The sequence below is a fragment of the Rhipicephalus microplus genome, chromosome 5 (assembly GCF_043290135.1).
Source record: "Rhipicephalus microplus isolate Deutch F79 chromosome 5, USDA_Rmic, whole genome shotgun sequence".
Classification (NCBI taxonomy): domain Eukaryota; kingdom Metazoa; phylum Arthropoda; class Arachnida; order Ixodida; family Ixodidae; genus Rhipicephalus; species Rhipicephalus microplus.
Window position 1 is genome coordinate 46043727 of NC_134704.1, and position 16976 is coordinate 46060702.

Here is a 16976-nt window from a genome sequence, read left to right on the forward strand (position 1 = left end):
GATTACGGCACCCTGGGGAACACCAACCCGGTTGTGACGATAAGAGCTGCGCTCATTGTCAACTTGAACCTGAAACGTTCTGTCTTCTGGAAAGTGGCAATACGGGTAAGACCATACCCACGAAAACGAACAAAAAATTGGGAGATTTTTAAGCTTCTACTTCAAGAGTTGAACGCGATAGTGATATATTCTGTTCTAGTGCGTACTTCAAACGCTAAGTGTATGAAATGTTTTCGAACTTGCTATGCACCCACTGCGTGTCCTAAAGGGTGCAGTATAGCGTATGTGTCTTTTGTAGTGAGTGACAAAAAATCAACTCAGAAACGCATCGATTGATCTTTAACGCACAGCATGCATAGATGAGATGTCCTCACACCCTCTCTAGCAACGAACAATTTATCTCGGCACAAAAAAAAAAAAACTAGGAATGTCACATCAAGGCGATGATAACCTTGGCCTATACGTACGTCGACGCGAAATGTATTGGCTCGAATTGCGGATAATATTATTAAAAATCAACGCCTTTCTTCCTCTGTCTTACATTGCACGCTTTTATTACAAAGATTAGCTTAAAGAGTATGCGCTGGAGACATATTCTTATAGCACTGTGTGACAACTTATTTGAAAATTGTTAACAATCGTAATATAACTGAGTGTCCACTAATTTACGAAAGCAGAGTATTCTGGATGGTTCTTTGTTGTGACATACAGCTTGCGCCACTTCCGTTATTCGATATTTTAACCTATTCTATCTGCCTCCGCGATCGGCCCAAGTATTCTCATCTTTTAGCGGGACGGCTCAGTGCTCTCCCATAGTTGAGTACGAAGTACTCGAAATCGTTAAACATTTATTTCTAAACACAAAAACAACAGCGTCACAACAGCGCTGGGTAATTGAGACGGCATTGTGCTCTCCCATAGTAGAGTACGATGTACTCTGAATCGTTAAACACTTTTCCTAGACACGAACGCAGGAAACTGCAGAACCTTTCATTGCAACTCGGTGCAGTTGTGGTGGTTGTCTAAAAGTGTCGCAGCTTGGGCGAGTTCGTATGGCATGACGATAGTTATAGCGTGAGAACAAAACGACGACACGGAGACAAGAATTCCGTGTCCTTTCTTGTCTCTGTGTCGTCGTTTTGTTCTCGCGCTCTATCGTCGTGTCTTTCGTGTCCTTTTTTGTCTCTATGTCATCGTTTTGTTCTCGCGTTATAACTGTCGGGTTGTCTAAAGGTGTGTTCACACAATTTTGTTACAGGACTTAACCTTGTAAGATGCAACATTATCTACGTCCTATTTTCCCCAGACGCCAGCCTAAGTCCCTTTTTTGGTCTTCAAAAAAGGGACTCCATTCGCATTCTGGGGCTTGATTATACTTGCTACGGCATGTCAGCCTCCTTATGGAATTCAGTAGTTTCAGTAGTCGAAGATGTAAAAAGACACGTCCGGGAATCACAAGAGTATGATTTACCACTGCTCGAAAGAAGGTATTTAGCACAGACGGTGTTTTGCGGCCGTGCATGGTACATATCTCATGTCTTACAGCCCCCATTACGAATCACCAGGTCGTTGCAAACCCTCATTGGCTCTTTTTTCTGGTCAGGTGGAGCATAGCTGGTTTTCCGAGCAGCTCTTGGGCAACCCAGAAACTGCGGTGGATTCGCATTACCATCCGTCTTTGTTGGCTGCCGGCTGCTTGCCCTATGATTCTTACTTCGTTTGTTGCATGGTGATCAGTGCCCCACGCGTGATCTTGCCTGCTATTTCTTAGGCACCGAGCTACGCTATTTACTACCAGATGCACGGCTTAATTGTGCACCGCAAACACTTAACGTGCCTGCATTTTACTCAACGGCAGTAGCATTTTATCGACACGCGCAGCAGGTTTGTCCCGATGTGGACATTCTCGAAAGCCGCATTGTAGATACAACGGCGGCTCTTCTGCTTCCTCTGGTTCCTCCAGCCCGTCTAGCATGATCGAGACATGTCTCGTGGAGCGCGATAACGGCATCGTTTTTGCCTGGTCATCTCCGTGACTTTATGTGGCGTCTTGGATGGAGAGTACTCCCAACACGGGACAGACTAGAGAGGTGGGGCATGGTCCCATCTTCCACTTGTCCTAACTGCCCGTTACAGGAGTCTAACCAGCATATGCTGCAGCATTGTGTCATTGCAAAGGTGTTTTGGAAGTGAGTTAACACTAGTTTTCGTGGCCTAGATGTTAATCGCTTTGTAACATCTGGTCGCTGCTCGCGTAGTCGCTTTGCACGCCTTCTAATAGCTGCGGGAGCTTTTTGTTTATGGCGTAATAGGTGTGAAGCTGTTGCGGCAGGTCATCGTCGTCGTGCTCTTTTTTTCGATTCTGGAAGGCCTCTACTCTGAACTCTTATCTTTTCTGTCGGAGGAATTGTTCTTCCTTGGGGAGGAAGAATTTCTGCGACAATGGTCGTGCCGCTTTCTTTCCGTAGTTGACAGACACGTTCGATTAGTCTTCCACCTGGCCTGGTTCCTGTAGCCAGGTCACCTGTCAATGTCTGATTGGTGCGTGTCATCAGTATGCGTTTACTATTTCTATGTGTTTGTGTATGTCCCATATGGGTGTGAGCTCTTCTATATATGCACTTCATTCTAACGCTGTAAGTTATGTAACTTTTATGAATACCTGTTGTACATATTTTCTAACATCTTTGGTCTGTACCCTGATTGAGTGCGAGGTCCATAGTAGAGTATCAAGTATACTCTAAATCATTAACTGTTCTTTTAAATGCGAAGTATTTCTTTTAAATGTGAAGCAATTCTTAGCGAACCTCGGCGACTTTGCGCGCATCTGTCTACCTAGCCACCTACGACTTTTAGGTCCCCTGGCCGTTTCAATAATGGTATCGACACCAAACTTAATATGGCATAACATGGCTGTATGAACAGCATATTTTACAAGTCATAACATGAAAATCATGACATGGATGTCATGAATGTCATGATTTATATTTCATGGTCCTGCAGCTCTTGCGGTAGTTTCGTTCACGTGGCATGTCCCAAAACTGGTATGGTATGACATGATTGCATGGCGAATGCAAGCGACAGACCTTAACATGAAAATCATTACATGTGTGTGATGTAACAACATGACTACATGCCACGATCATGATGCGCTCACGGCTGTTTCGCTGGCGTCACGTATACCAAATTTGGTATTACGCTATACGTGAATGGATGACGAAGGTATGTGACTGGTGCAAACATGATAATCATGAGATGCGTGTCATGTAACTGCGTGACTACATGCTACGCTCATGATGTGCTCGTGGCCGTTTCGATAGCTTCACATGTACCAAACTCGTTATTACGCGACGCGAACGAACAACTTGAGTAAATGACATACAAACAAGATAATCACGACATGCGTGTCATGTAACAATATGACTACATGCCACACTGATGATGCGCTCGCGGCCGTTTAGCTAGCTTCACATATGCAAAATTTAGTATAACGTGACGCCAATGGATGACGAAGGTATGTGACTGGTGCAAACATGATAATCATGAGATGCGTGTCTTGTGAGAACATGACTACATGCCACAGTCAAAGAGCCAATACATTTCGACGTGATGCGGTGCGCGTGCTCACCGGCGTTCATTTCGTCGGGTCACGGCGGCGTTGCCACCCTAGGCGCAGGTCCTGCCATATACTCGCAGGCGCGCGCGCACTGCGTTCCTTTGACGCATGCGCGTTTCAGCGCGTCCAGCATTCCTTCATCACGAAAAGAGGGAGACGCAGTGTAGTCTGGGTAACGCATCGGCGCGAAATGCGGCATGTCGCCTTTCTCGCCAGTTGCCGTCGGGCCGCGCCTGGCGTCAATCTATGGAGTGTTTGCGCTTTGCTAACGTAGCGTCGCTGTGCCCAGCGTGCACGCGCGTCACCGCCACATTGGAGTATATTGGGCCCTTTATGAGGCACTCGCGACCATTTTGCTAGCTCCACGTATACCAAATTTGGTGTTACGTACGAGACGTCAATGGATGACGAAGGTATATGACTAGTACAAACATGATAATCCTGACACGCGTGTCATGTAAGAACATGACAACATACCACGCTCATAGCGTGCCCGCAGTCGTTTCGCTAGCTCCACATGTACTAAATTTGGTACCACGTGACGTGAATGGATGAAGAAGATAACCGACATATCCAAACATAATAATCATGACACAGAAGTCATGTGCGGTATCATTTAACTCCACCTCGTAATGTTGTGCTGATTTAAAAGTTACATATCAACACTTCTCATTCGTGCTTCGCATATCATCGATTCCCACGGTACGTGGGATCTGCCAATTTTTTTTCGAAACGCAAATCTGCACTTCATACAGACTAGAATTTCGAGTTAATATTTGGGATAGCTCTACCGTAGCAGAATGCGAACTGTTCTAAATCGTTAAACTCATTTTCTAAACACAAGTGTTAAATCTCGCGAACTGAACACACCAGCACGACATTCATCTCCATAAATTCGACTATCTCCTGACGCCGACAAGAGCTCTCGCTGAGTGGTGCCCAGTCCTCGGACTCCTGCGACCGTGTCCATCGTTCCTATCTTCTCCTTATTTCCGTATGTGGGCTCTCTGTCCCTGCGCCTCTCTCTATCTCTATACCTTTAATTCCTCCTTATCCTATTAATCCCTCCTTACCCCCATAACTGTTCAGGTGTCCCCCCCTGAGAGACAGTTACGGGGCTCACTTTTTCTTCTTTTCTCTTTTTTAAGAATCCCTTCCCCTATGAATTCGAGTACGATTGATCACACCTCGCAGCTATTTTAAGGACTGCCCACCGTTCCCTCGTACTTGAGGCACTCACCTTCGTATTCTAGAACGTCCCTTCACTCAACACTTCACCTTCACTTGAGAAAGCCGATGGGAGCACTATTTGTAGGCATGGCAAGTCACTGCATATCAGCGATAATCTGCTGCGATTCTTGAGTAACGCAGCGTCATTTTCAGCCGAGCGGTGGCGCAGTGCTAAACTCTGTCTAGTGAAGGGTGGAAGTTGAGTCGAGGAGCGTTTGTGAATACGGGGGTTAGTACTCTAAACAGCCTACATTTTAAACACGTATGTGTTTCGATGCCGACTCCACGATGACGATAATCGTTATACAAGGAAGGAAATGTATAAACAAAATGAATCGTTAATGAAGGTGACTGGTTTAAACCAGGGCCAAGACACCTAGTAAGCAACAGTTGTAACATATAAAGTTAATAAACCTCCTTGATACACATTCGCGCTCGCATAATGTGAACATGTCTCAACCGCAATGCGTATATATAGCAGAGGAAAATGTAAAGAAAAGGTCTTTCGCTTTACAAAACTTCGTCATGGTGGGATATAAGTTATCTGTAGGGCAATATGTACTAACTCCTTCAAATCTCTTCCACTCAGTTATTCGTTCATCGTGTAGACTATTTTCAGACGATTACATCTCGTACGCTTACACTATTCCAACTAGACCTTCAACTAAAAGCATTTCTTTACACACACGAACAGTTATAAGAACAGTTATTTTCCTACGGGTATTCAGGGGTAGAACGAATAATTGATTTCATTGATATGAGGGTTTAACGTCACTACTATATGATTATAACAGACGCCATAGTGGAGGGCTCCGGAAATGTCGGCCACCTGGGGGTATTTAACGTGCACCCATATCTGAGCACGCGGGCCCACAGCATGTTCGCCTCTATCGAAAATGCAGGCGCAGCAACCAGAATTCAATCCCACGACCTGCGGCACGAGACGCGAGCATACGGCACGAGTCGCCAAACGCGAGCATGCGCAGGGGGAGGGGAAGGGGTGTAGACGACACCGCAAACGCCGGATTTGCGAGTAGGTGCGGCTATAAATGCTCCGCATTTAAAAAGAAACCTTAGAAAAACAAGTAAGCCCGTGTTCATGAACATCCTATTTACGCATTAGAACTTGCTTAGTGACCGGACATTAACCCTAAGACAGCGACAGGCACGACGACTTAGACGATGACAAATCACGAAATGCGCCCACATACATCACGAGCGCAGGTTCTTGTAATTCAGGGACCGAACAACCGCGGGGAGAATCGCGCACTGCGCAACACTTATGAGACTCTATCGGAGCGACGCCCCACGTAGTAAAACCGGTACATCAGTGCAGAACATCGACGCGCCCGTCTGACCCCACCGACGGCCGTGCCTCGAACAAGTCTCCGTGCCGCGCACCAACGGAAAGCTGCTGACGACGACGTTCCAAGTGCGCTTGCAGAAAACAAGGCGACCTCAGAGGACGACCCCACCCTTGCGAAACTATAATGCGTTTGTTGTTGCCCTGACCGCGAGCAATTACGGGGCTTTCACGTGCGAAACGCGTTCCAGGAGCACGAATAACGGAGGAGAGAGGTTGAGAAAGTATACAGAAAAAAAAAATATATATATATATATTTTGCTTTCGCTGTCCTGACAGAAGCGCATGTACTGCAACATAGAAATCTGTGTAGTCTTTTGTTTTTGTTTATTGACTGGCCTGCTCTCTTGCTTGCAGGCTGTGCGAAAGAGAGGATGGTATGAAGAAAGGACCCTCATGTGTCTGTGGATGTTTCGGGTATGAGCTTTGTCTAAACGTTCGTAGTGCACGTATGTGTTTTTGTGTTTATATTTGTGTGTTTGTGCTTATACGAGTTTGTTTTTGTACTTGTGCGTGCGCATGTTTAGGTGCGCGCATACGTACATGCCTGCTTTAATAAGACGGTGCCTTCAAGGTCGAAAAAAAAAAACGCCACTACGATCGTGAACCACGTGTTTGCTATGACGGTGCCACAACAATGAAAAAGGTCGGATACCCGGCTCTGCTTGTTCAATCGAAGAAACAGAAAGTGTGAAAGGGTGAGTGAAAGAGAAGCAAGCGGAACTGACTCTGAGAAAGTGACTATCACCAGCTTTTGTGGCAATTTTTGCATGGCAGAATATTTGTGTATGTTCGGAAGGCCAATCAATGCGCAGCGAGTGCATATAAAGCGTCGTGGTTGCGAGAATCGTGGCATGGCTATATTGAAGTACTATGAATAAGAAGAAGCGTTCCGGGGGTCCTGGATAATTACTGCCGTGAATTGATGCTGCAAATAAAAGCGAATGGGGTTTTATTCCTTTTTTACACCGACATCACTACTACTCTAAAACGACTGAGCGCTTTCACTTCAAAAGTCTTGGCGCATGGCGAGCCAATCAACACATATACGCCATGACAGTGGTCACATCAAAATTTCCACGTCTCATCAAGATTGCCCTTCTTGGCATTGGGGCAAGGCATCTGTTCTTCTTTCTTTCTCTTCGCCACAGCATTTCTAAGTTCAAAAACGTGTTTATGAAGTCGTGTTCTTAGTGCGTCAGGAGGTATCTATGAGAAAAAAACCATCGCTTTTCTTCGTATCGTGTCGTGGACGCTGGCTCCACACCACAGTATACATGACGTATAAAAAAGCCGTTGAAAAAGTGCGGGCTAAACAAAATTGACAATATATGCCAAAGAAGGACAGATACGTAACAGGTGGAATGTGAGGAAGGTAAAACAGGTTTATGAGTGGTTAGCTACCTTTCGCACACACACACACGCACACACTCTAACACACGCACACGCGCACACGCACACACGCACATGAACGGACGGATAGATGGATCAACTTCCGGAGCTCTCTGCTACATCTCTCGAAGTGATATCGTGATTTTAGGACATAAAGCTTTACAAAAAAATATTATGCATAAGCACACGCACGAACATACAACAAGGGTGGCTGAATACCTCCCGTAAGAAAATTCTGGCTACGTGCCTGCTTCAGGCCTCCGTATTATGTTCTCCTTAGCTTCTTCCTAATAGTGATAATAATATCTGTGGTTTTACGTTCCTAAAACTACGATACGATTAAGAGGGACGCCGCAGTTGAGGGTCCGAGAATTTCGACCATCTGGTGTCCCTTACCGTGCACTGACTACGCACAGCATACCATTTCACCTATATCGAAATGCGACAGGGATCGAACCGGCGACCTTTGGCTCAACAACCGAGTAGCCTAACTGCTATACACCACAGCGACGGAGTTCTTTCTCGTCTGGGTTTCTCCTAACGCGGTTCATTCGAAACTGCATTGTCCGAAATGTTAACGTGCTACTCAAAGGGGTTACCATCATCTGAGCGACGAAGGCTCTTCGCTTGCGTTAATATTCAAAGCGTCCAAACAGCCTCACCCAAGTGGCCTTTGTAAGAGCAGCGTACCGCGAGCGTACGCACAATCTGTAAGGCCCTGGAGTGTCCAGTTTTAGCGTAAAGGAATGCGCGATGCGGACCTCCCCAGAAGACGTCAGCTGCGCACCAGCGCGTTAAGAATTAAGCGAGCGCACAAAGACGTCCTTTCACTCGGAGAGCCAAGACGAGCCGACGTCTCGGCCGGAAGAGGCCGTCACTCGAGGAGGCTTGCATTCCGCTAACTCCACGGATGCGTCGAAAACGCTCACGGCCGTGCGTCTACCTGAATCCCACGGACCTTCGGGAAGTGGTATTGTCTATAGAGTTTTCAGTGTACGCATACTCCCTCGGAAACACGTCCATCTTTATACCGTCACGAGAAAGATATACGCGGCATTGTTTGTCGGGCTTGAGAAGGGCTAACTTCGATTGGTTTTTTTCTCGGTCAAGAACGCATCGTGCGATGACTCAGCGTCAATACCGGCCCTCTTAACGCAGCCTGACACGGGACGTAGTGTTTTCACGACAGAATAAGCGAACGCAGAAAGACCCTATCCACTGTCGTCCTGTTTTACTCAAATAGCCTAGAAAATGACTTGAAGCTGGCGATGCATGTCTTTTGGTTTACGAACAGCTTGGGCCGCATGCATGGGGTTGCTCATGTCATGCATTGTTTTGAACCTAGGAGGAAGCTGTAATAGCTGATGGACTCAAACTGTTCTCGCCATCAAAGGTGTGAACAGAACGTCGAGGATGGTTGCTCAATTGAAAGGAAATCATTCTCCGAACCAACAAAGGTATTTTTTTCTTTTACTTTACTTCTAGAAAGGGGGGGGGGGATAAATGCGTTGTGTATTTTGTGCTACGCTCGTTTGGTGCGTCTCGGCCAATGGTAAACGAGTTTTTGATGTGTGCAAAAAGAGAACACACGGCGGCTTGTCAAGTTCATAAATAAAATTTATGACTTGACAATAACGCATGCTCTAGGAGTAATGAAATCCTCTTCACTATCTGGCGTCGATACATTGTAGTCAGAGGCAGAACCTTAGCAGATGCCATGAACGAAGAAACATGGGGCTATTTTAAGACGGGAACATATCTCTCACTGACGCTTCACTTCCGTTCATGATATAAAGTCGAAGTAGAAGCTAGAAGAGAGAATAAGTAAAGTAGCAGAGAGCCCCAGTAAAAACACACTCCGTAAAACTCTTCTGAACACATTTTTTAGAGGACCACACCACAGTTTGGTTTGCAGTTCAGAGGTACTTCGCATGCGTTATTCTGTGTAAACAACGTTATATGCATTATGCGAGGTAGGCGTACACGACAGATGAGTATCTCTGAGCCTGTTAATATTGCCACAGATATCCAAAGTGCGGTAACCATAACACATTAAGAACTTTTGTAGCAACGTTAGAATGATGTGTTAATAAAATTAAATAACAATATGCTCTACAATATAGAGTGACATCAGCCGGAATACTTATAGCTGAGAGCCAGACGTTTGTGTGGTCGCACAGAAACGATTTATCCCGTCCTGAATCCGTGAATGTACTCCGCTCTGGACTGAGGAGGTTTTGTCCTATAATATTCGATAATTGAAGCTTCCGAAAGGAACATAAACGTTGGAGATAAACGTCGGAAAAAGAATAACTAATTTTATATGCAGTTTTGGGCACGTGCTTGTAACGCCCTTAAATATAACATGGCAGTGAAACCTCGGAGCCTGCAAGCGCTTGCGCTCCCATTTGACCTTTCCCAGTGAAGGGTAGCAAACGGGACACTTGATTTCTGGTTAACCTTCCTGCCTTTCTTTATACCATATTTCTCTCTCTCTCTCTCTCGGCTTCCCTAAGGAGTTTCCGTCGACAGAAGTTAAGAGCGAATCCGAGTGCCAAATTAATCGGACAAGTTCTTTTGCAATAATGGTCTAATACACGTACTGTCAGTGCGCGATGCTGGTAATCGCGTAATCAAGTTGATGCCTTATTAGGCTGAGTGAGTGAATAAATAAACTTCATTTAAAGTCTGTCAGTTGCCTTCAGGCGAGGCGGGAGGAAGAGGGATGAACCCCTGTCGCTTCCCACCCTCCGTCGATGATGATGGCAGGGCCTCAGGGGACCACTCGAAGTCCTTGGACCCGGGCGGCATCTTCGGCTTGCCGGACGGCCGAAAGCTGAAAAAAAAAGACTTTTCAAAAATAGCTAGAAAACATTTACACTATACCTTTCACAGAAAAATACACCATTTTTACATTCGCTCTGACAAACGCAAGATCATTTAACTGCATCTCTTGCACACGATTATCCTTACACGTACTTAGCATAAACCTTAAACGGCTGGTGATCCAACATTCAACAATCAATTCATTACAAAACAACTTAATCTGGCTGCTGGTCAAGCATGACCGATTGCCCCGCCTTCATTCTTTCTTTATTGCTTTACAAACTGTGCCGTCCAAGCCCTTGTCACAGTGATCCTCGCAGATGATCTTGGCCTAGGGGTTCCCCCAATAGAGAAAGTCCCCCTTTGGCTCGACAATGGATCCCAAGAAATAAGCAGACGCTTCCAGGACACACCGATTCTTCTCCTTGAAAGGGTGTGTCTCACCCATTAGTGCAGCGATGTACAAGCTCCACTGAAACTCTCATATCACAGAGAAAGAGCCTGCCATAGACACAGCGTACAGCCCATCATCCATCTGCCAACGTCCACAAGAGACGTGGTGCGCGAGCTTGAGTATACGATGCAGAGACTCAAGCGCATAGCAACACCGATGAATATATTCGTAAAGAAAGGGAGGCACAACTGGAGAAAGTGCGGGCACGGCTGGCCGTAGCTGCCATGCGGCATGATCGCTAGAAAGCCCCCGAACGCCGCGCGTCACTCTGTACGAGGGAAAGCGTGCCATGCCGGCGGATTCCTGAGGCTCCAGCCAATGTGCGTGCGCGCGCATACCCGCATGCATCTAGCGTGTGGGCACGGCGAGCTTGTGTCGGTTACAAACGACGTCGTCTCCATCGTCGATTGACAGCGGTACACTCTTGGTCGGCATGTAGTATTGTGCTACCGTTTATCGGGACGTGACGTGCGCCCGAGAGTTACGCAAAACGGCAAGGCCGATCGGTGTAACCGTAACGAGACGAGCGCGTGCGCTGTCCTGTCGCCGTCTTGAAATGACGGCAGCGATCCTCTCTATTGGTCTCTTTACTCTTCGTATCTTTCCTGCGTCCTCCATATATGTGTCATGCCAGAGTTACAGCGCGACTATCCGGCCACGCCGAGTCTAAAAATTCACCGGACGACACGAGCGCACCGGAGGGGGTATAACTCTATATAGATCAGTGATGGAGGGAGAATCAGGGAGAGAAAGGGGGTGAAAGAGAGGGGGAGTGAGGAGGAGGGATGACGGGCAGGCGACCTCTGCGTGGCCCGCATTCCTTCCGTAACGATTGCATCGGAATGCTTTTGGATGACGCGACGCGGACCGCGGGACATCAAGTCGCCGCGAAACAATGGCTGCGCAATCAATTATTTGAACAGAACAGAGCTCCCAATGCGATGGCCCCTCCTGATTTCGCCTCGTTCCCGAACCATTGCGCTCGTCTAGACTTCTTGAGAGCAGTGCGTTATCGAGCGGTCACGAAACTCGCGCAGATGTATCGCGACTTCGAGACGTCCGTCAAAACGCGCGCCGGTTGACGCTGATGTGGACATAAACCCGGACCGATTTGTTCGTGTGCGTAATGCCGCGTTGTGACGGATTTAGACCGAGTATGCGGTGAGCGTCGTGAAGTAGCGAAAGTATTTTGACTTGCAAAGTAGTCGGTGCAACGAAGTGGCGAGTTGACAAAAGGAAGCAGCTCCCGTGCTGTACTGCAAGCTTGCTTTGTGCGGTTATTGCCATCGAATGATTTCCCTGCAGTTCACTGAAGGATAACGGTTGTTTCTGACTCGAGCTTCATTCTGTCCAACCCAACCCGCTAAGTGATTATATTATGAATCCAAGAGATGTGCTCTGTATAGTATAACTACCGCGCTTTTTCCTGTAAATGGTTACCCATGTAGCGATCGTGCATGGGAAAATTGGTTGGCCAGTGTTTTCCTTTTTTTCGGTTTAAATACTGCAGGAACGAACATTTCAGCTCTGCCGCGCAAGTTTGCACCTGGTGCGTATAACGCTTCGGTTATGAAGGTATTGTCCACTGTATTTTATTTCCCGTATCTTATCATCGTATCATGCGTATTGGCACAACCCACATAATGAATAGACTGTGTGCTCGTTCTGGCTATGGTGTTCTTAACAATGATTATTCAGGATTAGCAGGTGTTTTATAATGCTTGAAAAATCACGCAGGCCTGGAACAGGAACTCCAACATCTCGCAGGGCCATACGTCTATAGTTTTGCTTTTTTTCTTCTTAGTAATCCACTGTCATAGGAATCACATTATCGCCTGCTCAGATTGTAATATGATGAAGTGTACTATCTGTCGTATAGCCAATTCAGCTTACCTTAGTACGTTTATCAAAGTATCAATACTAACCGAAGAGGAGCCAGAGCTTTCGACAAAGATGTGCTTGCCTTTATCAGGCAAGAAGTAAAAAAAAAATTCTTTTGTTGACTAGTTGAAACTTCCCTCCATCTATTACGGCTGATCACCTAGCCCATGTTTTTGTATACAAGCCTTCGTTTGATTACCTCTATTTAGCGTCCATTCCGTCATTTCTTGCTGCAGAGACGTGAGCAAAGCAAAATTTAACGGAAACAGCCAGCAAGAAGCGAGCTCACCTTGACGCCGAGAGATTCACAGGTAAACTGCAAGCGTATGGGTACGCCACCGGGATTATTACGCAAGCCGACAGCTGCAGCCACAGGAGGCGAAATCTACTGAAATGCCAAACGCTGGGCCGACAGGCAGGCAACGAGAGTGTTGCGAAACACGCTATTCTTTTTTTCTCTTTTTCCCCTATTGGTGCTGTATTCACAGCGTGGCGAAACCACTGCAATTTTTTTTTCGCTCTTTGTCAGCTTTCTCTTCGCACAACGAACATGATTGGGCATCTGCAGGTTTCGGGTCAGCGGTCATCTTTAAAGAAAAATATATAAAGGAAATGAAAATGAATGGCATCGGGGAGAGGGCCGAAGTACCGTGCAGCATACGGCACACGAGGACACAAGCACGATGCATGCAGTGTGCGGGTTTTGGTGAAAAAGAAAACGAGGAAAAGCGACAAAGTCGTTGTTCACGCAAAACACTTTTCCTGATAGAAGTGATTCCGAGCGCACTTACTGTGCTGCCACGCAAACGAGAATCCAATAAGAAGGGAAGTAAAAAAAATCTCGGATGGTTCCTATGCCACCGTCATTGAACAAAAGAAAGACGGCACTCAGTCACAACACACGACCACGTGCATTAGAGAAAAGATGAGCGGTGCTAACCCAAGCCTCAGTAATATTTTTTTTCTTTTTTAGTTTACGGGCCTACTTCGCTATTTGCCACTGATCTTGCTTCTATTAAGGCCAAAGCCTGAGATACCTCACCAAACGCGAAAAGTCGCAGTCGGCAGCGCCGGTGTCAACATGACTGACGCATGAAATAACCGCGTGATGGTGTCACCATATGACGCATTATAATGTCACGTATGAACAAAAACTGCTACGTCATCACAATAACGTGATTTCACGTGATGACCTCATCGCTTGGTCAAAAATCAGCCGATTTCTGAGCCATTGCAAAGCCACGTTGGCTTTGGCAAGCCTTCGGAATTAGGGGTGGAGGGGGGATGAACACAATGCAACAAGTGTATTATTACTAATATCTGTGGCTTTACGTCCCGAAACCACAAATGAGTATAAGGAACGCTGTAGTGGAGGGCTCCGGAAATTTTGACCATCTGGTGTTCTTTAACGTGCACTGACATAGTACAGCACCCGGGGGGGGGGGGGGCTTTAACATTCCGCCTCCACCAAAATGCGACTGTGTTGGTCGGGCTCGAAGCCACGACATTCGAGTCAGCAGCAGAGCATCTTAACCACTAAACCGCCGCGGCGTACACAATGAAAAACATCACAGTTCCACCGCAGGAGTGGAGCAATGAATGCGATAGTAACAAATTGTTACGGTATGTGAACAAAGGCTAGCAGCTAACTCTTTTGGACCAGATATCACATAACTGCACAATTTACGCATGTTTATAACTGACATGACGTCCTAAAAGCCAAAATAAATCGGAGTAAAGGGGAAGAATTCGTGGTGAAATGCAAGGTTATGCATAGCTAGGCGAATATGGGCATGGTGCAGCATGGAAGGAACCTCCTCTCTGTTTCACCCTCACCAAGTCTCCAACTTGCCTCTCTCCTTCACTCACCTCCACTTAATATGATATACCCTCACTTCGCTTTCCCATACCCTTGTTACATTACACTATGCATGGCTATGTCATGGTTCGCTCAATTGTGTTCTCTTCACCCTCTTTCGCTGGGCTGCTAACAACGTTTCAGTACAAATTGTTGTTAGGTTAGTTGCTTCACACGTTTCTTCAGACAAGTTCTCGATGCACGAAGAAAACAACACGTAAGAAAATATATAAGCACGCACACACGAAGCACATCGCATGTGTCACGGTGTTGTTTCCATCGCATTGTATGTGTGTGTGTGTGTGTGTGTGTGTGTGTGTGTGTGTGTGTGTGTGTGTGTGTGTGTGTGTGTGTGTGTGTTCCTTTCTCTGTTCTTACGTGTTGTCTTGGCCCAGTTCAAACTTGTTTGCTGGACTATACTTCATCTGTTCGAAATCGGCTTTTACAGCTCAGTGGTAAAAATCTCGCCTAGGTGAATACAGCCGCTCCATGGAGTGAAGAGGTTTTTGTGCAGTCTGTTGCCTCAACGCGAAGCAGTCAGAGCTCAGCAGGTATAGAAAAATGAACGAGTCGTTTGGTACCAGATGTCTGCTGAAATAGCGTGTGCGCCAGTGATAGCGAGTGCGTCTTTAGGATGAAAGTGCACGTACAGCTGCTGCTAGGGCGACACAGCCCCCTTTTCCAGCCTTCGCGCTCCTTAATGAAAGGAAAAGTTGGGCGAGACGTTTCCTCTCTGCTTGATGAACTATCAACTGCACTGCAGGCCTCGCACGCATGGTGATTTTAGGCATGCACCCTCCCTGCAACCGAAACGGCCGGCTCGTGTATTATCTGTTTCAGCCTTGTTGGTCGCCCCCACGTGTGCTTTTACTCGCGGGTGAAACATTCGATGCGTGGGCTGACATTTTTGATTCGTACTTTATACGGAACATGACGGCGACACCGACGGCAACAATGAAAACCCATGAAAGTTATCCATATAATTTTTATCGCAATAAAATAAGATATCCATCACATTCAAGTCGCCTGGGGCAAACGCATAAGGCATCATAGGACTTTGTTTGCTCGTTTAGTATCAATCAATCAATCAGTCAATAAATCATTACTAGTCTCATCAAATATGTAGTACATTGCAGGAAAGTATGCAGATGGGGGTCCCAAGGATACCAACTGCAAGCGGGCCCTCCCGCTGCGGAGACATACGCCTCAACCCGTGCTCATGTTTGCGTGGACGTTGTACGAGTGTGAGAGGAAAGGAGGGAGTTAGATTGGATGAGAGATGTGCTTCTTTGATTTGAGTAACCGGTGTTCGCTTCGACTTTTTCTCAGAATGTGAAGGCGAATGGCTGTTTGGACCTTCTGTTGATCTGCTTCTGGATCCTCCATTGAACTTTCTCCTGATCTGCTGCTGCGGAAGCGGCCTGTCTCTTTCTCTCTACCAAATTTGCAATGGGCCTTTTTTCAGGTTCGAACAGTGACTCCTGTGAAAGTGGCCAAAATTGAAATGAGATGCGGGGTCCCCGAAGTTGCGAGTAGAAAATCTCGGGGGCCAGGTATTTCTCGTGATAATTTTAAAATGCCGCCGCCCAGTCACCTCCAAGAAACATGGCGCGATTAACGTCACCAACATTGCGCATGCACAGATCATTCTCTCTGAAAAAGGCCCATTGCGAGAAATCCTGCATCGCATTAGGGTGTTATGTTGCTGTCGCAAAACCACTGTAACAGCTTCATTCATTGCCTCTAGCTCTCGACTTTGGATGCGACGAGTGGGATATCGAGGTGCTCTATCCTCTTGTGCCGTGGAATACTTCCTCAGCTTTCCCCGCCCGCTTCGAAGGCCTCGTCAAGTGATACTAGCGCTTCTTGTTTTATTTACTTTTCTTTTTTTTCGCTAGGACGAAGTGCACACGCATCTCGTGTGCTCACGCGATATTCTCCTCTTACACCATACGCACCTGGAACCTGAATGTTTAAATATTTCATCGTAAAAATACGCCTGTGACCAAGACAACAGTGCCAGGGCGTGCAGATACCCTTGTCCGAAGGGTACCTTCGCAAGTGCGAATCTGAACCCGTGTTTTCTTAAATAAGGTTTTTTTTTTTTTAAGTGAAAGCAGGGCCCACTTTCGTGATACATCGTTCGGTCAAAGGCCTAGCAAGCCGCCTGCAGGTAATTCCTTACTGCCATTTGGCGTTAATGAAGAAGTCTGCTTTTCATCCGTGGCCACGCAGGGGTCAAGTGATTGCAAATATGACCTTCACTCTCCTCGGGCACGTCACACAAATCACAGCTTTATGAAAGGTTCCCGCGTACGTGGTGCATGATGCATTAAGTGTACGAGCATGTGCACAG

At 46.6% G+C, this 16976-nt stretch overlaps 1 protein-coding gene across 5 annotated transcripts in view; it reads left to right on the plus strand.

Annotated features, from left to right (window-relative positions):
• LOC142817763 (uncharacterized) overlaps positions 1-16976 on the plus strand; it is a 379761-nt gene that overhangs the window by 279691 nt on the left and 83094 nt on the right. The window contains exon 1 of one of the 5 annotated variants that reach the window (XM_075895355.1): positions 6573-6626. The exons of the other annotated variants lie outside the window; for them this stretch is intronic. Within the exon in view, the coding sequence (XP_075751470.1) occupies positions 6589-6626 (38 nt within the window). The 5' untranslated portion in view covers positions 6573-6588. Of the gene's footprint in view, positions 1-6572; positions 6627-16976 lie in introns of those variants that run through there. 5 annotated transcript variants of the gene reach the window in all.